General features: G+C 41.4%; 1 protein-coding gene across 1 annotated transcript in view; it reads right to left on the reverse strand.

The window, feature by feature from the left end:
• Window positions 1-1,202: 1,202 nt before the first annotated feature.
• The window catches only part of kcnb2 (potassium voltage-gated channel subfamily B member 2), an 80,575-nt gene continuing 56,058 nt past the window's right edge, over window positions 1,203-25,719 (reverse strand). The window contains exon 3 of the mRNA XM_038727339.1: window positions 1,203-7,028. Within this exon, the coding sequence (XP_038583267.1) occupies window positions 5,037-7,028 (1,992 nt within the window). The 3' untranslated portion in view covers window positions 1,203-5,036. The remainder of the gene's footprint in view (window positions 7,029-25,719) is intronic.

A 25,719-nucleotide genomic window follows, 5' to 3' on the forward strand; every position in this document is an offset into this window, starting at 1 on the left:
ATGTGGGTGTGAGTGGTTGTCTGTCTATGTGCGGCCCTGCGATGGCAGCCTGTCCAGGGTGTACCCCGCCTTTCGCCCAATGCCAGCTGGGATTGGCTCCAGCCTCCCTGCACCTGTAGGCAGGATAAGGTTGACAATGGATGGATCATAATATATCAGTAACCACAAAACAAACAAACATGTATAGGTAGTATTCATTTAATCTATTATTTCAACTCTATGTTAATATTGATATTTTGACATTTATATCAAGTTGTGTCATTGTATTGGATTGCATCAAAGTGAAAATGAGTCTCTTCAGGCAGCCAATCCATAAAATGAGATGAACTTGTTTACTATACTATGCCATTTGCCAAAATGCAACCCAAACAACACCTTGTATGGCTTGACAATACTGCCACAGAATAAAGCTTGTTTATGTTTTTTTTACTGAATTTATTGACCAAATTAATATTGTCTCTGATGTGTAGGCTTAAAAATATTAGAAATACACACACAAAAAGGAGAGAAAAGTCATGAAGTTTCAGACATGCACTTCGGACTGTAATCTTTTTAAGGTGCAGATTTTTCTTAGGTTTGGACATTAATACAAAAGAAACATCCTCACCCAACTATTATGTATTGAACCTTGTTATGTAATGGATACTATGATTAAAATCATCTGTGACACAATTGATATAACACTGTAATTCTAGCCCCATGTGATACAATAAAAACAGTAATAATAGGCCAACACAATAGCATGATGCATTATTCACCTCTTTACTTCCTTTTAGAGTTTATGGGTCATATGGGTCATTTTAAGTTTTTCATTTTAAATGCATTACATTCCCGAGCTTCTAGTTCTGAGGTTTCAGGGCCCAGTTTATGTTCAGTATCACTGTTTGACTGCAGTACACAACTAAGATGTGGAGATCTATTAATTGCATCTAATGGAATGGAATAAATTTCCCTCCAGTGATAAATCATTTATTTGCCAGTCATGCCAGATTTGTCTGCGCTTTTGGATGTGAAAAACAACTTTGCATATCTTCTTGCTGCACATGCAATACCTTTTTTAATTAGTTCTATGTATTTCTAAACACATAGATATGTATAGTGTTATGTAATGATCCTTAATATGCAAAAAAAATGCATCCAGAAAAGGCATATGTGCAAACAACAGCTCATTTGTAGAGTAGAGAACAACCAGGCACACAAACACGAGTTATATACACATTTATTTGTTATTCTGCATATGCTAATAGACGTAATGGGGAACAATGCTCTACAGAAATGTTGACGTACATGTACCATAACAAAGTGTTCTGTGGTCACATAATTGTTCGGACTACTACATGCATACAAAGATGATGCTTTGTACAGAAATCTGTAGCTCAGAAGGTTTCTAACAATAATGTTCTCCAACGCTGAACAGAAAAACAAATTAAAAACAAAAACAAAAAGAATGTAAGAGGCAGAATACACAGAGAAATAAGAAGAAACGATGCTTTACGTATTTTAGGGAGCAAAGTTTGGTAAGCACGCATGAGTGACATGGACAATACCCATTCTCTCAGAGAAAATAAAGACACAACCTTTCCACTCTGTACAGTATCACAGATGATAATCCCATTGTGAGACAGTAGGACAGAGCACATTCGCTGTCAGCTCACAGAACTCATTTCAGTATCCACACAAACATCATTCCAAGGGAATATAGCTGAGCAATCCAGATCCCTTGTCTCTCTTCCCTGCCTATCAAAATGAAGGATTACTCGAGGCTACCACAGAGACATGGTTACTACCAACAAGGGATGAAGGAAAAAACGATAAATTAAATGTACAGGTAGAGAAAAAAAGAAAGCTTTAAGAAGGAGGTTATCGTCTAACTGTCCTTCATAGAGAAAAAAAAAAAGACAAATGAAAACCCCAAACAACAACCACCATGACCCCGCATTTTACTTCGGAGGGTACCAAAGAATCTTAGTTTCCAATGAGGGATCAATAATTTCACATGGAAGTTAATTCCATAATGCTCTCACGTGAATCTCTGATTACTGATGGTCTGGGCATACAGTATGTAGACAGACAAAAGAAAACAGTATGGACCACAACTGATCACTGATGTGATGTTACCATTTGGGGGAACTCCATTTCACCTCTCCTCTTAACTCTCCAGCTTTTCCCTTATCCCAGCCTTCCTTCACTGTCCCCGAGGGCATGCCATGGGGCTAGAGCCTCTGAAGCTGTAGGGATCGGTGCACTCAATGGTGGTAGCATGGGAAATAATCAGATGTATCAGTTCAATCACTCTAGGGATCTCTTCCTGCCTGTCTGTGGTCAGTTAGACACATCACTCCCCGTCGGCCTATGTCTCAGCACTTAAACTCTAACAGTCAGACTCCTGTACTTTTGTTTGTGCTCCTTCCTTGCCTCACTGAAGACTGATGGGGGCGAACACTGAATGTGGTACACAGATTACCCAGGAGGAGGGTGAAATATTGCCACTCCTTACTCCAGGAGCCAAGACATCAATGTGGATTTGACAACATCACCTTTCAAAAAAGCACAGAAGTAACTAATTTGACATTAGCCGTTAAAGAAAAAACAGAGAATCTATCCAATCGGAACATCAGAGAGTTATAGAAAACCTGAGAACTCAATAACATTACTTGTATCTATTACATAAAGACCTGATTTCTCCTATAAAATTAGAATTTTCTGTACAGTGCTATATGAACAAAGCAAAATGACTTGCTACCTTCTCATAAACAGCAGTGTTATGAAAAGGCACGCATCATTTCAACCACCATATGGCAGGAAATTGTGGTCGTGCTCCATTTTGGTTTAGAAAAAATAGAATCATTCTCAGCGGTAATACACAAAAACATAAAATCCTTTGTGTGTGGCCATTGAAATGAGATTATCTTAATATCTTCCAAAGACATATGTTAGATTTTTATGTCAATCTAACAGCAATATAAAAGGCTAAAAGTGGTCAATTTGGATCCCTATTCCCACAGATAATCCAATTTGAGGTCCATTAATATCTGGCATTAAGGTGTTTGACAGCATATGCCAGCCATATAATATGAAAAAGTAAAAGTCAAATTCTCATTTGCATTGTTTGTGAGATTATGGTAGTTGTAATACTGTTTTGCCTCATATTAAAGATATAACATTTGAAAAATACAAGTAATTTCTGCCTGTACACTTACAAATCCCATAGACAGAAAATTAAAGTGCCACAATTCTTGGCCTGCATAGATTGCAGTATGCGGTATTGCACATTCCACACCTCTCTATGAGAACAAAAGACATGATAATGATAAGAAAAAGAAAGAAGACAAACAACATAAACAAACAAAGAATTCACCCACATACTTCCTGTCAGTACCATTCTGGTTTGTGTGGCTTTCACAAACACACTTCTAGTACACTCATTGTCACGCTGAAACAATAAACAAATATTCCAGCAATAAAATTGGAATCAAAGGCAACATACAACAGATATTTTCAGTCAGTGTAAAATAAAAGCAAGAAAGAAGACGAGAAAAAAAGAAAACTCCTTTGGGTTTAAGTTCGACTGAAAATAGTTTTGTACACAATAAAACAGAATAAATTACAGTCCAAGACACTACGGATATACAAAAAAAATGATGCCTTAAACCTATCAGCAGGATCGGATGAACTTGCAGTAGTATGGAACAAATGTCAACAACGACATCAGGGCGCTGAGGATAGGACAATGCAGGGAAACAAACCATAAGGAAAACTAAAACAAATCCATAACTACTGTCATAAAACATGTTATTACTGTATATGTTACTATGCAGCTGAGATAGATGAAAGCTTGTCAGTGTGCTTGGTTTGGTCCATTGATATCGCAAGGAATATTGTCATTTTGTTATGGTAGTCTAACCTTTAGACTTGCCAAACTAGATAATTATAGTGTAAAGCATATATGTGTATTAATGACCAGATCTACTGTGCTGAATGAATAAATAGTCTTAACTCTGTTTTATGGGATCTCACTTAACTACTGTAGAATTTTTCTACAACCAGTCTAGACCTACATAGTTCATATTTAATCTTAAAACTACTTTTAGATGTATATACCTGAAATCGGAGCTTAAATAAGATTTATTTTTGTGATTTGGACGGAATCAAAAGGCTGAACAAGGAATTAAACATCTTAAACCTTGTCCTAACCTCTGAAACCGCGTGATAAATATTTTCAACAGCGGCAGTATTTGACAGTTCCTGCTCTTACATACGTATTTGGCAACTACAGGCGTACTTAGAGGAATAAAGGTGTTTTTGTCCTTCTTGCCCAACGTGATTAGTTCAGAGACTGAATATCGGATGTTCAACTGAAAGTTATGAAAACCAAAAACAACAATGTCAACGTTACAGTTTCATACACCGTTTTTCACACAAAAAACATTACAGGGTCGTCATGGGAACACTTTGCATTTCCACAAAAGGTAATGATATGTTTTTTTTATAGGTCGCTACGATGCAACACCCAGTCTGAGGGCTCTCATTCCAACCCTTCCCTTTTCACATTACAAATATTTGTACCTTCAGTGACAGTTTTCCTTTGCCGTCCTGTGCATTGTCATTGCCTTAGATGTCCTAGTATTTACAGTGGAGCGCTTTCAGCAAACTAAGCACCGTAAAATATCTGTCATTGTTAAATGCATGCTTTTTACAGTTAAGTCCCTCTGTGCATTTCCCTCTTTTGCTAGAAAAAGGACACTATCATTATGTACATTGGGAGGACCAAAGTGTCTACATAAGTTGATGAATTCCCTCTGTTTTTCAAGCACCTCCTCTTTGAACCCACTGTTTTTCCCAAAGTCATTCTAAAACCTGCACGAGGCACTGCAGTTTCTTTTCAGCAATACACAACAACACAAGTAAAAGGGACTTGTCATGCCATGCAAATATATCTGTCAATACAACTGCACCCTTGTCTTTTCCTTCCTGCTGTCCCACACACCGGGCTGAGGTTGCAGTGGGTCTATTGTCCCTCAGAGCCTCTCTAACAGTCACATGCTGGTTTCACAGGTCGGCGAGAGGCTGCCGTCCCCGGGTATCAGGTGGATATCGGATGTAAACATGTGGTTCTCTACTTTGAGTCCACTTTGGTTGCTGTCAGCCTTGACGTCCTCGCCTACCCCAACCACACCTTGGGGGCAATTTTGTGCTGCTGTTTTAGGTGACAAGGGTGCAACTGCAGCGCCCGCCACTTCCATCAGATGCTTCTCGTCGTGGTTCTCTGTGGATTGATCTTCGTCACCAGGTGGGGTGTCTACCACCAGCCTCTTAGGGGACAACGGGCAGGTCTCCTCTTCTGTGACTGGAAGCAGCTCCTCTGAGCAGGGGATGAGCGGTGACATCTCTCCCTCCGGGGACTCGTCTTCCAGGATGCTGGAGCTGATGTCTCCAGGAGAGGTAGTGCTCGGCGGTGTAAGAGGGCCTTCAGCAGAGGTTTTGGTGAAGTTGACCTTCAACCCCTTTATTTTAAGAGGGTTATTCCCTCTTGGAGAGCTCTGGATATTCTCCACAGCACTGTTAAAGCTCTCCCCTTCCTCTATGTGGAGTTCTGCTCCGTCACCTGGGTTGACGAATTCATAGAGGCCATCTTTGAGTATGATGCCAGGACAGCTGTGGTCGTCACTGGCCCCCAGTTGGCTAAGATCCAGAGCGGGGGGTGCCCTGGGGTGTCTGATTTGACACGACCCAGGTTGTCCCTCATCTGAGTCGGAGCCTTGTTTTGTGAAATCTTCCGAGCAGCTTGCAAAGTTATCTGGCGAGTAGGGTTGGACCTCCTTCATCTCCAGCTCTACTTCCTCTTTTAATGTAAATTCCGGGCTGTGAGATTTCTTCGGTGAAACAGGGGCAGTCATAGTTGTGCTCAGGGTGCTCATGGAGCTTGCAGTGTTGAGGTTAGTGAAGGACTGTGACTTGGTCATCTGGTTGTACATATCCTCAAGTTTCTGCACATTAAGGGGCTGTGGGGTCCTGTTTATCCGCTGGGGACTTCCAGTGGTGGTGATGGTTATACGGTGAGGGGAGCTTTGCTGCAGAGACTCTGGGTTTCTTTTATCTGGGGATGTCAGGTTAGCCTCGGAAGTGGCGTGCCTGGTCGAGCTGCCCCAGCGGCTGGGTGACAAATGGTTGTCCAGGGAGGTTTTGTCCTCCCCTTTCTCTACCACCACATCCATCAGTTCCATACTGCGGGCAAAGGCATCTTTTAGGTTCATTGACACAATGCTGCCATTTCTCTTGGCTCTCTCCAGCGCTTCCCTCCTCTTGATGGCTTTCTCCTGCCTCTTCTGCTCTTTATAGAACTCAGAGAAGTTGTTGACAATAATGGGGATGGGTAGGGCAATGACCAGCACTCCTGCAATGCAGCAGAGCCCACCCACAATTTTTCCAAGTAAAGTCTGTGGATAAATGTCCCCATAGCCCACTGTAGTCATTGTAATTGTTGCCCACCAGAATGAAGCAGGGATACTGGTGAACTTGGTGGCATCTTCATCTTTCTCAGCAAAGAAGACCAAGCTGGAAAATATCATGATGCCCATGGCAAGAAATAAAATAAGCAGTCCCAGTTCATTGTAGCTCCTTCTCAAAGTAAACCCTAGAGACTGGAGCCCTGTGGAGTGCCTGGCCAACTTCAGGATCCTCAATATTCTCATGATCCTGAATATCTGCACGACACGGCGCACGTTTTGGAACTGTAGCACGCTCTTGTTGGACTCAGTCAGGAAGATGGTGACGTAGTAGGGCAGGATGGCCAGCAAGTCAATGACATTTAGCGGGCCTTTGAAGAACTTCCACTTATTTGGAGAGGAGAGGAAGCGAAGGAGGTACTCCATGGTGAACCAGGCAATACACACGGCCTCCACGTGGGCCAGCTGGGGGTTATCGTTGGCCTGGCCGAACTCGTCTATGACCTGGAGCTCTGGTAAGGTGTTGAGAGACAGAGCGATGGTGGAGAGGACGATGAACAGGATCGAGATGATGGCTAGAATCTGAAAAGAGAGCACAGAAAGGAATATTAGCAGGATTCTGCCCCATTCATCCTTGTTCATGTGGAAAATGACTTTCATTGTAATGATTAATAGAATGAAAAAAGAGGACAAATATTCAGAATTGATATAAATATACACTACAAATGCATGACCCATAAATTACTGACTCAAGATGTAGATCACTTTGTCTCTCTCAATCAACATAGAATGGCTGTTGTTTGTGGCAGATATGGGATACACTGGGAATAATCAAAGGTGTAGGGGCAGAAAAAGATGCATAAATAAAGGCTGAAAGGCATGGAGTATAAATGATATGAATCTAATGGAGTGTCTATCTCTGCTTAAAAGGCACCGTGGGTGTGTTCTTGAATGAAAATGAGCTGTCCTTATGCATATTAGGATTATAAAGCATGTCACAGTATTGTTTCTAAGGACAAAGGAAGGTAGCATGATAATGTGAAACGACAAGAGAAGGTACCAAATGAGTGATTAAATCTTTGAATAAATACAGCAGTACAGGACAGATCATTAAATAAGGAAAAAACTTAAAAAAGGGGAAATAACTAGGCCAGAGATCTATTTTGGAAATAGAGGAGTGTGTGTGTGTGTGTGTGTGTGTGTGATCCCATCTATAATAGATTAAAGGATCTTGGCTCCACCTGTTGGCAACAGTCTAAAACTCCCTCTATCTGTCTTAAAACATAATTTATTGGTTTCAGTAGTAACAAAAAAAGCAAATGCAAACGCATTTTTGAAAATGACTGTTTGTTCATGTGAAATCTGCAATGGAAATGTAAAGCTTTGATATTGTTTCCTGTGCCTTCTGCTCAGTAAGGGGATGGGTAAGAACATCCTGCATAATCCTGTGAGGTCAGCACAGCATGAGGCTGCGTTTCAACACCGGCGCTTTACCTTGACCAGGATTTATTGACCTCGACAGATTAAATCTGACCTTAGACGTTCTGACTGAGTTTATAAAATGAGAGTGTGTGAGTGTGTATGTTTCCGTGTGTAAGTTTATGTTTGACTGTGACATTATGTCATGTGATGAGTATGTGTGCCTTGCTGGTACAGCATGGCAACTGTTTCAAGGTTCTCTCATCATTTGTCCCTTTACTCTTCTTCAGTACCTCTTCATATTGAATCAAAGCCTCTGCCAGTGATATAACTCGTTACAATGCTGCAGGGATTTGTTGGTGTCCTTTTTCCACAGCTCAACTCCGCTCAGCCCACATAGGTGTCTCTGTCCTACACTCTACAGTACTGCGGCATAACCTCAACAATCAACTGAAACCCAGTGCATGGGAAAATTTTGCATTCTTTTGTGTGAAGTCTTCTGTGACCTGAGCAATATAAAACCTATTAAAATCTAATGAACCAAGATTGAAGCACCTCAGTCAAGAAAATAAGACACCCTGAATACTAATCACAAAGCACATTAAGTTCCAGAACATACTGATTTATTTTGCATAAATGTACACAGTGCAACTTCCCTAATTTAGCAACGTATTAGTGAATATCATGCAGGGTTGGAGGTCAAGGATTTTCCAGTAGTGTTCACAGGTCAAACATTTCTATTGTCTATCCATTAGCGTCAAGCTAGCACTGACACACTTGAAAAAAAAAGGCTAAAGGATAGTGATTCTGAAAAAGGAAATTCCTTCAAGGTGAGAAAGGCAGAGAAAAAAAGGGATGGAGACAGAAAGCAGAAGAGAGACGGGGGTGTCATGGCTCAGCAGAGGAAGTGTTGCAACTAAATGAGTGCTGGTGCTGATTAGGTTAAACCTATTAGCAGCTAAGTGAGGCAACCTGGGCCTGGCCTGGCAACGAGCTAAAAGACTGTGGAGTCACAGTAAGGACGCAGATTGCAGATTTCCATACCCCTGAACTTTTTGGCAAGCTCATTTTAGGCTCACCCCCCCCGTGCAAAGCCACTCAATCAGAGGACCTTTGCTCGTGTTCCTGTTGCTGAAAACACTGGCACCAAGTCAGTTCTGAAGGTAGAAGAGTAGATTAGAGCATGAGATGATGATTTCGCTAAGTTTAGAGGCTTACTGACGTTCGCTTGCATAGCTGATTTTTCTGATACAGTACAAGTATAAATATGAACTATGAAAAAAGGTCGCTCATTCTTTAGAGGTCAACTATTCTTTATTTAGATTGAAATTCACTGCCTCAGAGGAGACTACTAGGAGGTACTGTTCCACCCTTTGGAGCAAGTGAGCCCTTTAAAACTGCACTATGAACAGCTGAATGAATGGACTCGTGGGCATGCACACAAGCGCTCTCACAGACAGAGAGAGAGAAAGTGATTAATGTTTTCACTGACCCACACCCATGCGATCTCACCTTCCTACACACCCATGCACTCCTTGCTCATGGACACCAGCGAATGGCATTTGAGCCTGAGGATGAACAATCCTGCGGTGGCTTGCATTAACCTACTGTAATTGAGTGGGAGTAGTTAAGAAGATCAATTACTTGGACTCAGTCTTCTTTTCCCCTGATTTGCATATGTGGTGGCATTAGGTATAGCATCAAGTGGTGGATTAAAAGGCGGAAACGAGTGCAGACAGGCCGCCGACCTGTGACCCGGTGGAGGAACGTGAACAGAAACAAGATAGTTCACTGAACTACACACACACAAATATCTGGAGTTCAAAGAGGTAAAACAACAGGGATTAAAATGTCACAAGCATCCCGATCATTTTACTAAACTAATCAATGCTACCTGCCGACCAAGCTGTCTGAGATGATGAGCTAGAGAGCAACATTTTGATGATTGATGATTTGGCTGGAATATAATGAAAAAGTTCTTGCTTTTGCCCATTATAGCTAAAATGGAAATAAATTTTAAAGGCACTTGTGCTTGATTTCAAGACAAAACAGCTAAATTAAATGCCAAATTATTGAACAAATGGAAGCGGCAATAAGTCAGACATGATTTGTATATATTTAAAATGCAAATAAAGTTGAAGATGACACAGGTTTTACTGTATGTAAGCCCTTTCTCCCACCTTCCTCATTGTATCTTCACCTTTCCTTCCCCCTGTCCCTGTGAAGGTTTTGACCTCAGGGTGACATAGCCAGGTCCTGGTCAGGCTAGTCACGAGACCTGATTGGCTTAGACAGGGAGGGTAATGTCTTCAGATGATTAGATGTGTGACGTGCTGTCCGTGGCTATTCTAGCCCTTTTACTGCTTAGCATGACTGTGCTAGAAAGAAAACTGCTTCACTTTGAGATTTATAATGAGATGAAAGACAGATGGAGAGAGAGAGAGAATTATTATTGAATGTCACATGACTTTTATTTTTATACAGTACTCTGAGGATTTCCCCCGGATACTCCTGAGTACGTTATAAAACATATCATGAAAAAATAAATTGCTTGATGAATGTCCTCACCAAAAAAAGTCCCCCAGCTGGCTCAATTCCTCGAGGGACATCTTAAAATATAGTGCCAGCGACAGCGTTGGCAGCAGTTTAGGAGAATATTTCTTGTGCCACCAACACCCATACCCACCCTCGCAATTTTTATTCTACAGCTTATTTAAGGTAGTATTAGATCCTCTGGGAGACCCGAGCTGGAAGTGTGAAGTAGATCCAGAGGAGAAAACACGCAAGAGCCACTCAGTTAAGAGCTCTTTTGAGCCTCTCTTCTGAGCCTCTCTTAATTTCCATCTTCAGCCACCTGTCATCTCAACTACTACTCTTGAAATTGCAAGAATCGCCTTTCCCCATCCACTTTTAGTTCCCACGGGAGGCAGTCAATAGGCTCAATAACTACCTCTTCTCTAAATGTCCTGTCGCCAGTGACGGCCCCGTGGTCACACAGTTACACCCCACTTCACCTCCTCCCATCATTCCTCACTTTGAGGGAGGAAAGATGCTGTGGGGAAGAAAAATAACCTGCGCCTCACCAGTGGCCCATCTGCCAGCTTGGGGGAGACTATCGATTGTGTACACATCACATTATGGACACTGAGCGAGGCCCAGCGAGCCCCTATTGATCTCCTTGCTCAGAGCTCTTATGGACCATGATCCACCTCTGAAGTCCCCACTGACCCTCCCTCCTTCAACTTATGTCATCAATTTGTGCTGGACAAATTGAGCCATTGCTCAGGTATGATAATTTTTTGCTGCGGAATCAATCCAGGCAATTATGGCTATGGTAATGTGGATTGATCCCAGAACTTGTGTGCTATTTCATCTTTTGAGACTGTTTCTCTTCCAGTGTGAAGACCCTGTCAAGGCAAGCGCGAGTGTTGGGTGTCACATGGGTACACAGCTTCATGCATGCATTACAACAAAGTATAATTTGTTAAATTAATGAATTACCGTACTTTTAGTTTACATTTAGAGGTGTGCAATGTCACTTTGTTAAACAAACCAATGGCTCCATATGCTGGAAATAGGTTAAGAAGGATCCAAATGGCAAGGTCTGACTCCTAAATGTGCACAAGTTCTGTTAGCGAGCCATTATGAGCAATTAATGATGCCACTGAGCAAATATGGCATTGTTAAGGAACCTGGCACACATACTTAAAGACAGATTTATAAGGCCTGGATAGTGAGGGACTGACTTGAATTCATGCACCCTTAGAGAGATTCAACATTAATCAACAAAAGAGGAGAGACATCGTCCCTCCCACGCTGTCTCCTTTTCTATGGCTATTTTCCAAAGACTTCACAGAGAGAGAAAAGCAGAGGGGGGAATGTGATATTTGGTGGCCACTGTTTTGTCCCACAGCTCCTCCAGGGTTCAGAGAGGTTTGGAGGAATGCCACAGTCATTACAATTTGGACAAACGGATTTAACTGAATTAGTTGAAATTGGCTCAATGTGTGTGCAATTGAAATATGTCCCAAGATATATTTTTTTACAACTTTGCATCAAAATCAGAAATGAGAAACCACTCCAGTGTCCATCTGGCTAACTATTTCTAGCAGCTCCAGTGGGAGTTCAGTGCATAATAATTAAGTGTATTATTTCAGGAAAAAATATTGAGCTGTTCATATATCTTTGACAGCTCTCAGTGGAGTCAATAATTTCAGTGGATACAATCCATTTGTCTTGGCATAAGGCAGCATCACCAAGCTGGGTCGCTTACAATTTAATTTGTCATCAGTCAGCAAGACTATATTATGTGCTTGGCAACCTTTGTGAGGAGTGTTGGCATGATGCGATTAAAGTCACAATTTGAGGGTTAATCTAAGTGAGGGGCCTTACAGTCAGTATGGGAGACAAACTTTGCATGCAACTGCAGTTTTTCTTTTTAATTTTTTTTTGTAACACACAAAGCCTTCGTTATAAACATCCATAAGAGATACAAAACTCTCTCTCACCTCCATTTTATCCTTGCTGGAGGCATGCACCAGCAGGGGTCCTGTGGTTTTAGGCCCACATTATATGCTGAGGGTGTGCAGTTCTCTCAGCAGCACAAAAAATGGTTGAGCAGGCTGACAGCATTTCAGATGAACCTTAATCAATAACCAATTCTCATCAGCTTGCAGGCCAACCGCACCCTTTGCTTCGATAGTGCTTGAGTTCATATTTTGCCAGAAAATTACAGGAGAGAAAGAAGAACCAACAAATAAAAATAAATAAACACTTAAAATACCCTTCTGCATTTTTGAGGAATGTCCTTCCACCTCCCACACATTCTTCCACTACTGGTGGAGTGTATTCGCTTACTATGTTTCATTTGATCTCTTTACCAAACTTCACTGTGTCCCATGATTAGCATAATGAAATATCATACGTATAAAATTACCTATTATTGAACACATTGTACTGACAATTCCCCCGTCTGTGTTTGTTCAAATGACACATTGCCAGCGTCCCATTAAGCCTGTTGCTAATTCATTGTAACAATAACACTGAGAGAGAAATGTGCCAGAGCCTGAATCCCTCTGAGTTCTGAGAGTTGGCAAACAGCATAGAGAAGAATCTGACTTTTTTAATATGCTGCAGTCACATTGTGATGGTATGGAGGAGACAGTGAACCAGCTGTGTTTAGTAGAAGAATACTGGTAGAAAGTGCAGACTACCTACAGTACATCTTTGATACAAAACATGAGTTTTCCAAACTCTTGCCTAACAATATAGTAACATGGGACTAAACTAAATACGAACTGAAAAGCTCAGAAAAATCAATGCAGAGCACAGTTAATCCACCTTTGCAGAAAAAGCTAAGTTTGGCAGCCATCTTCAACCTCTTCTGTCCTCTTCCAGTGATGACAGAGCAGATTATTAAACACTGAATGTTTTTTTTAAAATTAACAATTGCACGCAGAAGTAAACAAAAGGCTTCTCATTTCGCATTAACGACTGTCAGTTTTGTCAGCTGAAATGACAACTGTTGCTAGCAGATTTTATTAGCCAAAATTAGCAAGCTTACTAGCTGATGCTAACTCCGCAAGTTGGTTGAAAATTTGTCTTCAGATTTTTTATGTTTCCAGCTGGTTCGCTTTAAGATTTTTGTAACAGTAACATTTTTTCAAGAGGAAAGGTTTTGAGAGTGAGGACTTTTACTGAGCTGTTTAAATGCAATGGTCTCAGGTAACAAGTTTGGCAGGAGTTGCTGGAGTTGTCATCCCCAAACCAAATACAGAGCAGGACTGACCAGCTTACTTTACTCTAATTAACGTTACACTCTGCTAGTAGCATCTTCAGGCCCACACACTGGATGTCCAAATCTTAAAGTGGAGATTTAACCAATCTACTGCAATCCCAAAAAATTATGTTAGCCAATGATGCTAGGCGTTGAAAGTAATGCTAGGTACTGTAGGTGACAAGCTAGATAATTGGGCATTGTAACATTTGTGGCTTAGTTTCAGAAAATAAAAACACTGTTTTTCTTAGAACATCTTATATGCAAAAACTACAGTGGCTTTATGGTATATGTTTTTAATAAATGTAAAAAAAATACTGAAAATGTCCAGTCGAATCCTATGATTTAATGATTTTTGCTCATCTAAGTTCATCAAGTTAATAAACTTTGTATTCACCTTTGAGTAAACAGCAGGGCTAATTATGTCAATCCAGCAATTCAGACAAGCGTAGCTTTTTCAGGCCACAGTGCAGTACAGCACATCAGCACTCAAGTTAAACTTGACATCAGAAGCTAGCAATGCCATTTCTGGACTCAACCTTGGGAAAAATTCTGCAACGCCTTCCATCCTTCTCAGTCAAGTGTATTGATGAATTTATTTAAAACTCCGATACGACCCTTGAGCCATCCGCTGACTGAAATAGATATAATGCTTGATCCATCCTGCTGTATATCCTGTAACATAGCCCTCTCCCTCTGATAAGAAATTTCTACACCCAGCATAGTCTTCAGGACAGATATGATTGCAGTTCAACAATACTTCATCAGTGTATTAAAAAAAGATTTCCTACATTGTGCTGATACTATTTCCGTCGACGACTCAGCAGTTTTGTAAGCGCTGGATGTAAAGGTGGTTCCTGCTGAGACCAAGCCTCCTGGGAAGGGCAGTGAGGAAAGTCATGCACACTGCGCCACAAAGAATTTAATGCAAAGAACAAACTGAGATGTAGGACAACGTCTTGATTCGTCTTAGTGAGATCAACACTTTCAACTCTTTTCGCTTCTGGCAAACTTCTAATCGCACCAATCTTTGTCGCTCTCTTTATCTGGGTCCTTTGTAATCTGTCCATCACTGTTGCCCTCTTAGCCACCTTGCAGCCAATCATTGCCTGTGACTTTCACAACACAAATGTCAGGAACAAAACAGGGAAAGAGAGAGAGCGAGAATATGCAGTTGCAGGCAAACCTAGCATTGCGGGGGAGAGCTGTTTCCTATTACACCTTCAAAAATAATAAAATATGGGAAATATGGGAGCAAAATTAATTTATGAATAAAACTAATTCATAAGTCTAAAACCTGCAGTAATAAACAAAAGATACTTTTCCTAGTGGCAGAATGCCGTGAGCTATAAAACAGCCACAGCAGAAGGTTTGCTTGTTTCTATGCCTTTGTCTTCTGTTAACATTACTTTGTTGCTGTGCAATTGCTTTGGCAATGTCTTACCATAACAATAAATCTTTCTGATCGTGATCTAGATGTATATATTTACATTAGACACCAATTTAAACAATGTCCTTCCTCCATGTCCTTTCCCCGCCAGGAGAGATGATGGTGGAAAAATATGTGTGCATGTTATGTGTGCATGTGTTTCTGCATGCGTGTGTGCGCGGTCCTGGGGAGAACAAGCCTTCGGCCCTCATGGTGTGACAACGTTATTAACCTACATGACATCCCTCCCTGAGAGGAAGAGAACAGCAGGCAGACCATAGATATAGCCAGTACCCTCCACAACACCCACACACACTGATGCACATGTACTTGCACATGAGGGCTTTTCCAGTATGCATAATATATAAAGTATAAGTGCAAATTACACATCTAAAGACATGCTCATTATACTACATCTGCATGTGCAAAAGATGAATCTTTTGGAACAAAAAGCCATAATACCAAAGGACAACAATGTAATTACAATAGATAACTTTCTTGTGATTTGAGTCATTTCCAGCTGAGCAGCTCTGTGTTCCCGCAGGGTTGTGTGCCTTCATGTGTGACAGAGAGCGTACGCCATAGAGAGCAGTCAACAGGGCTAAGTGTAATTACCGTTAAGTGTGCTAGCCCCTTCGTCTGAGTGGCGATCGCTGTGTTAATCACCCAGCCAAGGCCCCCGTAATCAACACTTCCTCCAGTCACAGAAGAAGGAAGGAGAAACAAACATGCAATGCGGACCCTGTAAAAGTTTATATTCATGATGCGCTGAGTGCTGCAAATAACTCGCTGGGCGCTTGGCTGCTCCAAAGCTCATCTGTGTATGCAGATAACAACCCAGGAAAGGATCTCTTACAAGCTCCCTGCTCCCCTCTACACCTGAGTCACCTGATAACATCATCCATCTGAGCTTGGAGGCTGAGGGAGGATGGGAAGGTGGGATAGTAATTGGTTAAGGGGCATATGTGTGTCCAAAAATGTACTCAGAATAAGGATTACTCTACTGTCACCTCTCCTTTTCCTTCACAGATAAGACCACACAGGTAAAACTCTTCTCTACACCTCCCACACACACACACACACACACACACACACACACACACACACACACACACACACACTAATACACATACTAATACACACAGCACAAATGCTTGTACAAATACCCCCACCTTCTCCTCTTGCTCTTTCACAATCCTTTTTCACTCTTTCCAAAACACACACTGTCACATTCAGCTGCACTCAGCAGGCTCCTATAGCTCTCGGCACTACACCCTCACATGAAAAAGAGAACCCCCCCCTCTCCTACCCTCCCCTCGTACCTTTATTTGTTATCCTCAATGACTACGCGTCACCTTGCTGTCTGAGTCAAACTCTGTAACCATGGAGACGTCTCGCGGCACTACAAGTTGAGCAGAAAGCAGCATTGTGACTTCAACATAGTTTTTCTTGTGTGAGGCAGCGCCTTTACCATTCAGCTGAGTGATCCGCAGAAGCCCTTTGAGCAGCGGCACGACGGAGACAGATTTCAGGGTAAAGAGAGGTTACTTGGCGTATTGGAATTCAAAGCAAAAAACAAAACAAAAAAACCCTGTCAGCCTCAACGAGTGCTGTCATGAATTCTAACAATATAGAATGACATTTGCAGTTTAAGGGAAACTTTTATCTAAAGTGGCTTACAATGCTACAAGTAGGAGCATTTTAGGAACCAGAAGAGTGAAGAGAACTGCAACACTTGGCTGTTTTACTCCACTGGTCACCCACTGAGCTGTAAATGACCTCTGATAGATTAGAGAGGTTACTGTTGAACAAAGAGTGCTTGTGCCCACAAGAGGGAGCTCATTCTCCCTCTCGGGCTGAATTTAACTAGTGAAAATGTCTTTTTGGGACTTTGTGATTTGACCCCCCCCCCCTTTTTTTTTTCTCCAAAGGATGAGTTGAGATAATCCCTTGGCTATTCCCTCTATCCTTCACGCAGAGAATGAAAAACACACCCTTTCTTTCTCTCCCTGTCTCTCATTTGGGACCACAGCAAGACTAGTAGTCACTGAGGAGTCAGCTAATCCTAATCAAGTATAAAGAATAAAGCTCAACCCTGAACCCAGAATGGCACTCCTCTTCATTTATATTCCCCACGACATCAGCATCCAGCATTCAACCCCAACGCCATCGCTCCAAAATGTGGATTGTTTGACTATTGGCTTCAGATGTGCACATTGTGTCAATCTCAATTGTACCTCTCACAAAGTCTCTTTCAAGTTATGTGCTGGCAGTGCAAAACTCTCTGTCTGGCTTGGCTGATTTATTATTATTCAGCTTTACTTCCAAGGACAGACCTGTGCCTCCATCAGTGTCTGTCTTTGACACATCACTCACACAAATGGAAACGCAAAATCACAGACACACACACACACATATACATACACCCTTTTCTCATTCCCTGATTTTTATACATTTATTTTTTGGAATATCTGTTTCTAGCCAGGGTGAATATGAACCACACTTTGTTTTCATGGTTTGCATTCCTTCTTCTAATGGGATTCACCCTGATGATGTTTGCATGAATATATTCATGAGTGACACAGGAGGAGAAACAAGAGGCACAAGAGCAGCCAAGTAAGTAAATGAGGAGTCAACAGCAAGACCAACAAACAAATAGCAAACCAAAGAGTAGAGAGAGAAACAAATTAAAAAATATATCCACTTTTAAATGAAACTGACATCCTGCTACATGTGAATTGAGATGTCAGCCTCTACATGACGGCGGATGCTACCCACCCCGCACCAACTTGGTATTTCTCAGTCCTGTTTTATACCAATTTCAGTTTGGTCCTCTTCATCCCAATTACCAAACAACACCTTGACATGGCCGTCTGCTCCTGGGAAAAAGGGAGAAGCTTTGCGACCATGGTGTCAACAACATATTCACGCTTGTCTCCGTAACCATAGAAACTTGTGAATGGAATCCCCGCTTCTCACGTGTGAACGGCAGCCGTCATCACACGAAAAACTGTAAAATTGGAGGAGATACTGTGCTAAATCTATCTAAAACTCACTCACATACTTACTTACACAAACACATGTTACGGTTTTAATAAAAGCCATGGAGAAACTGAATGATTTTAGCCATTACTTTGGCTGGGGCAACCCCTTACGAAGACCAACACACGCTGCTCTATCTCGCGCAATGTGCCATGATGTTTACTTCAGTAATGACTCATGCTGGATCATACTCAGTGGCCGTCAGCAACAAAAGAACAGCCAACAGACCACAATAGAAATGTGACTTTGAGAAAAAAAAGGGGTATGAATGGCTGAGCAATTGAGCTGAGTGCTGCTTCATGGCAGAGGCAAGCAGGGAGCGCTGATAAGGGAGCTGTAATAACGGGCAGAATTTCACAGCCTTTGTTCCATGGCAAATGAGAGTGATGATCACCAAGCCTGGGAGCGGCACTGGGTGACTGTTTCCATGGCGGTAGAATGAGGTATGCCGGCGTGTGCGCGTGTGTGTACATCTAAGTGAGTGGTACTATTGTGTGTAGGATGGGAGGCTGGGATATTATTGATAGGTTGCCTGTCCTTGAGAAGGCCAGATTGGGACGCCCCCACTCTTCACGGGAGATTTCCTTTAATTAATCCAAATCAGGACACACTTGCAATTCACACAGGCGTACACACACACACACACACACACACACACACACACACACACACACACACACACACACACACACACACACACACACAGTAGGGAGGAAGGGGGTGAAAGTTGGGACTGTGTGTACAAATTTAACAAACATTATTTTAAAAGTAGCATGATAAAATTAATAAATACGTTATATGAAGAGTCTATAGCCACTTTTGTGTCAGCTTGCAAAATGCTCACATTAACAATATTAACATGCAGGTAATATTTTACCAGGTTCAGCATCTTAGTTTAGGGGACTTAGTACGCTAACATTTGCTAATTAACACTAAACACTAGAACTGAGGCTGATGGGAGTGTCATTCGTTTTGCAGGTTTTTGGTCTAAACCAAAGTGTTGGCAAATTAAAATGTTGACCTGATGATGGCAGTAGAAAAGCTAAAGGATTACCAAAGTTATGGCAATTCATCCTGCAGGGGAACATTATTGTCTAAATGTTCTAAATGTTCTAAAACTAAATTTCATTGCAACCCATCTAATAGTTCCACACGTCAACCTCACAGTTGCGCTAGAAGAAAAGTCAGGGTACAAGTCAGTAGGACCAACAGCATTGTCATCCCTATAGCCATATCGCTAGCATGGCTAAAAACAAAATATTAAAAAACAAATGTTTAAAAATAAACACATTGTAGGCAGCAGTCTTAGTGTAAGCTGATTCACGCTTGACTTTGATTAAGTGATTTAGAATTCCCCATGTTTTGTTTGTATGTCTGTGTCCATGGCTCGTATTGGCAAACATCTGAGCCTGATGTGAGTCAGTGGGGCCTTACGGCTTATGGCACAGTCAAATCAGGTAATCAGCACAGCTGCTTTGAAGCAGGTATAGGATTATCAAATCTGTGTGTATAAGACGATAAGTCCCCGCAACATTTCCGCAAACACCGCGAGTGTTTCCATGCAGGTGGGGGGAAGCAGCTGAAAATGAAAAGCTAGGTGTGCAATCAGATTATTTGGCTATTACCTCTCATGTGAGGGAAAGAGTGAGTAACTGCTTACAACCCTCTTTATATCCTTACTAAAGATAGACTTCAAATCCTATTACAATTATCCTGAATCATCCTCAGATTAAATGGTATGAATGCCCGTGCAGATTCAACACCCAAAACTGCAGGTCCCTGCAGAAGGCAGAGGAGGAGAAGAAGGAGAGCCTTTGATGGACAGTGAATTCTCAAACCTGGGAACATTTTCTTTTTATAACATGGCTTACACTGCTGCGCAGTTATTACGGCCCACTGTAGGGGCTGATGGTGGGAGATGAGACAATTGGAGGGTTGGACATACATGAGCAGACACAGCAAGTAACAAAAAGTACAGCCGAGCATTTAGCTGATAATAATATAGTTCTCATGCTCTGCGGGTGATTCACTTGGAGATGCATGACTCGGAACACATGAAAAGTTCACATGTGGGGGCATGACATGGTTTAGTGAGAAGAGATGCTGCCCTTCACGCAGAGAGAGAGAGACCAGGTTTGCCATTTAAAGCCGACATGTTGGCAAGCATCTGCACTGCTGAATGTGCAAGACACCAAATCCCAACCACCTGTGGCTGACCGTGACCCTTGAACTCCCAGTGGAGGGAAGTACAGGCGGTATTAGCACTAATAGTATCTCTCGTGTCTCTTGCAGGCTGTGTAATATACCATCCCCGTCTACAAACGGAGTCTAAATTGAGCAGATGACGGCAGTAACATGCGCATCCATACTAACATTCTGAGAGCCAATTAATCAATTGGTCGATTGACAGAGAATCAACAACAATGTGGATAATCGATTAATCCTCAATTTTTCAAGTTTCAGCTTCTCAGATGTGAGGATTTACTGCTTTTTCAGGGTTTTATCATTGTAAACTAAATATGTTTGGATTTGCACCGTTGGTTGGACAAAACCAGAAACGTCTCACTATTTTCAGGGTGCAGGAGAGAAATGTGTCTTAGTAACACTAAATAAAACAGAAACAGAGAGTAAATAATAATAATTCCTCATGCGGCTGGGATGACAAAGTGCATGGGTGGTATATTGAGCTCATACCCAAATCCAATGAAGAGTGAAAAACAATTAAACCTTTACACACTGACATTCTTGGATGTGTAATCCTATTACTGAAAGAACGCCTGTGCTACATTAGTGGACTATTAAGTGGATCAGCAGCTTTGGCAGAGATTATATTAACTTAGGAAATCACCTTTGTTGTACAGTTCTGCAAGAGACTGAGGGGTACACACAGTAGAGACGATGGAGAGAGACAGAAAAGAGATGATGCTGCCGGTGGCTGATGTGGAGAAAATGAGAAGAACATTAGCTCTACTCCTGAGAACAATATGTAATCAGTATGACCCTGGTTCTGATCCAAAATGGCTTTAAAGTACGTAAGGGTGACTGAAGATCATCAGGGTAACAGACATCTTTCTTTGCTGTAAAAATCTGTCTGAATTCTGCAAATTGGCTGTTCTCTCACGCTCTGTGTCACTGCTTTTAGTTGAGACATTTTGTTGATTAAAAGTTGTCCCCCAACAGTCTTGGTGGAAGAGATCTGCTAACATGCCTTTTCATATTTGAAAGGCCTGTGATGTCATGATAAGCAAGCGCAAATATCTTGTCACTGTCAGGTGATGATATATTTTGTTGATGTAAAATTGCACTGCCAGGGTTTTAAGTGTCTATTAATCATTTGTATTACATAGACTAATAAAAAGCGAACACTGCCAACTATCACATTTTTAAAAGCCTAATAATTCCAATGTACCACAGAGAGACTATAAACACTATAAAACAGGGTAATGTGGTATCTGAGTTAAATTATATCTTGATTAAGAAGGAGCCAGGAGCCTCTCTTGTTGTAAAAAAGATGTTCTCCAGTGACCTTTTCTTCCCTTTAAGATGTAAGCATCTTTGAAAACAGTCCATCTCAAACAGCCATATAAGTTATTCCCAATGTTAAGAAGTTAAGAAATGAGGTTGATGTATAAACTGTAGTAGTTGTAAGTCTGTGCTAAGCATTTGACTTTGGAGTTTTTGTTTCTAATTCTAATTCTCGTCATAAATCTGTGATGCCTTTATACGGTTTGGTTGTTTGTGATATAACAGCTAGACATATTTAAAAAAAACAACTAATACATTCATTTTGTTATGAAGGAGGCGAGAGCACTGAGTTAGTCATTCTTTTAAAAAGGGGGAAATCTTTATGCTCTCATGAAAAGTTTAATGGTTAAGTTTAGTGAACTCTGGCATGTATAATTTATAACTGTGGTCTCAGTTCTTACTGAGCATGTGAAAAAACTTGAGAATTGTTAGTAAGAGTTTTCAAACTTGGCTGGCAGTAATTGGCCTGCTTTTTGAACTTTTATTTTTCACTTATTTGCCCCAGCTCTGCAAATCTGAGTGAGAAAACAGTTGGACAACAGTTCATACTGTGATGCTGCTTTAGCTGCCTTAGCCGGAGAAACTCAAGGTCAAAATAATTGGCCTTGTCTTTTCTGGTGTCACTGATTCCTATTCTTTTTTCCACTGCTATGCTGCCTCAACTGTGTAGTAGCAGGTAAACAATTTATTATAGTTATCCCCGTAACAGCAGGGGAGCTCTTCCTCTTCATAATTTAAGCCAGGATACAAGAAAATAAGTCCCCTCTGTTTTACCCTGTTAGTGATGCACATCAAGCCAGCACCTCACAAAGTGATTCTTTGCTGAGCAAAACAAACATAACCACTCTCAACAACACTTAACACGATTGATATGCTTGGGGCAAGTCTTAGGAAGCAGCAGGCTTTCTCCTGCAGATACACACACACACACACACACACACACACACACACACACACACACACACACACACACACACATAATGTACAATATAATGAGTGTAAACCTCTGCCCCCGGCTTACAAGGTTGAATACCTTCACATATTATTATGAGAAATAGCATAGCAAAAGAACTCCCAAATTACTCATTCATTATACTCTGACAGATATTGTTACAGGATATTTACTGTAGGATCTGATACTCTTTAAATCTGACTTTTATTGCACAATATGTAAAGTATGAGCTGAATACATCAACGGGATTGTCATTGTCCATGTGACAATGGTACAAGTTAGTTTGCTATAGTGTTAGGGTATGCGTGTGTACTATAAACCTTCAGTAAATCACGCAGCTCTTATCGACTGGCCCATTAGCAAACCAGAACTGAGCAGCATTAGAAGCCTCATGCTTCCTGTGCTGACCGCCCCTCGCTGTTCTGCTTCACGCTCCAGCTCAAATACAAAATTTATGCTACCAGAATGGCCCACTAAGGTGCACCATACTCTTAGAAAATCCCACAATCAATGTCAAATATTGATTCTTTTTCATCAAGTCCAGTCACAAGCCTTCCCAGCGTGCAGCTTTTACTCTAAAAAGCCCATTTGAAATTTTCATCAGAATTAATGGGGATTGGTTGGTAGGGAAATGTGGTCGCATAAATTGGAGGTGGTGTGTGTTTGTAATAATGGATTTAGCACAGTGGTGTGAAAGCTCAGGTGTACTACAGGGATTACTGGCTGATTGAGTCAGATTTCTTTCCGTTTTAATCCCTCATGATAATAACCTTCTTGCAAAGCAAACAGATAACTTCTTTGTTTCTGTCAGTCTGCGTCTGCACCACCTTTTTCTCCGGTGTAGAAGAAACACCGGCTGGACTGTGACATGACACCAGTGTAACACAAATAACATTGACTGCACTTGTAGCATGTAAAGATGATATTCCTCTAGGGATCCTGCATGCCTGTGTGCTCGTGTATGTGTATGTGTGTGTGTGTGTGTGTGTGCATGTCTTTGGTTTAAAAGCTTTCCTGTGCATCTGAATGATGATGTCATTGCTGGCATCAGTGGATCCTGCTTGACAAACAGGAACAGTGGATCCCATGGCTGTCAGCGCATGTGGCTAAATTAGGCTTGGGGACAGCAGACCACACTCTGATGTCACTAGGGGTCTAAAACATTTGCCACATGAACAACAGTGGCTTTAACCTTGGCACCCAGATTACATTGCATTCCATCACTGCATTCCCCTCAAGCTAACCCCTCTCTTTCTCTCTTATTCAACTCTCCTGCTACAATGTGAATGAGAAACCACACGTGTACTCTTCTTCTTCTTCTTCTCCTTCAATTTCTTCTTCTCCCTGATTCACCCACACTGTCGTTTTCCCCTTCTTTTCCCCCACGGTGGAACCGATTACTGAAACCCACAGAGACGTAGAACACCACGCACAACATACATACAGATTTTACAACATACATAAATACATACAGTATACAACACACATACAGTCCTGACAGTCAGAAAGAAGCACATATTGAGTGACTTTGTGAATACAGGACAACACAAATAATAGTAAGAAGACTGTGCTACCCTCATAAAATCCTGCATGCATCCATTTCAAATGTATGGTCAAAGCTGCATGGTAAAGGCAAAGTAACAGCTTGTCTAAACAGGAGGCCTTTCAGTCGAGTTTTTCAGATGTCTGTCTGACGCGAGTCTGATGGAACACATACACTTTTATTTTAATCAATGCACCTGTCTACAGAGACAATGTAATGTTCCAGTCAAGCCAACATCAACATGTTTTTGTGAAGTAATCTGAATGAGAACAATGTGAAGCAACTGGACCAGAAAGCAAACAATTCTTCAACACCACACATTGTATGATTTTACCTCCTGACACCAACACCAACTGGCGCAGGCTGATCCAACTTGGTCTGTTCAGTCATAATACCCAAAGCAGAGCTTACATCTGCTTTATACAGTTATGCTTTAGATGTCATGTAACGAGTGCCTCCCCTCTTGATGCTTAGGGTTGCATCCTTCCCCTTTGCCTCTCCTCCTCCCACCTTCCCTCTTAGCTCATCGCCTCATTTCGGTCCAACTCCTGCAACAGCAGAGTCTTCCAAGCCAAAAAACGCATCATCGCTTGTGGCTGACGATGAAGAGTCAACACAGCCTGACGCCGTCTTTGTTTTCTCTGTTGTCTCTGTTCAGGACAAGAAGAGAGACAAGTTGCTGAAGCCATCCTGTAGGAGGATCAAGAGTAATCCCGCCTGATAAACAAACTCTGTGTGGCACAGTCAAGTTTATTAACACGAACAAGGCAGATATTGATGATAGTAAGTGGCAGCACTCATATGCTGCATTGCGCCGGAGCATGTGGCTTCCCTGTGGGCTGCTGGGTAAACAAGCAATATTATTTTCTCTCATGTCTGTGTGATGACGTGTGAGGCTACGCTGGGGAATGAGGGAAGCCAGAGAACACAGAACATGTGGATGCCTCCGGGGTGAAGGGGGTTGCAGCATTTTAGGCACTTGAATGCCTATATACTGCATGCATGTGCAATAACACACAAATACGCACGCATACACGCAAAACACACTAACACCACAAACATGCTGAAACATTCATTTCTTCTGCTATATTCTTTCTAATTAGTTAAATTGCTCCTTTCCTATTCCTTACAATGATCTTTAAGTGAACCCTTCGAACCTTTAGAGGATCAGAGACTGATTATCAGAGACAAATGACCAATTAAAATAGTATATATGACACAGATTGGCAACACATTCCTTACTCAATAATCAATCTCTGTCAAATTTTAATTTGATGCAACTTCCCTTCTCTTTGTATGTCTTTGTCATCATAAATTCAAAATATTGGAGGAAAGCGGCGCCAAGTACCTCAGGAATAACTGTTAAATCCTTTTATTCTCACACAACCAGACAGGTAAAAACACAACTAAATAAGATGTTAGAAATACTTTTATCCAGATATTAATCAGGACAGAAAATCCATCTGTCCACTCCAGTCAACATTATGCACCAAAGGGTATATTCTGCCTGTGTCGATTGTGCCTTATTTTGTAAGACTTATTTAAAATCATGATATAATTTACACTTGAAAAGCTTTATGTGTATTT

The sequence above is a fragment of the Micropterus salmoides genome, unplaced genomic scaffold, assembly GCF_014851395.1.
Source record: "Micropterus salmoides isolate LMB-PRFRI ecotype aquatic unplaced genomic scaffold, ASM1485139v1 Ms_hic_scaffold_1, whole genome shotgun sequence".
Taxonomy (NCBI): Eukaryota; Metazoa; Chordata; class Actinopteri; order Centrarchiformes; family Centrarchidae; genus Micropterus; species Micropterus salmoides.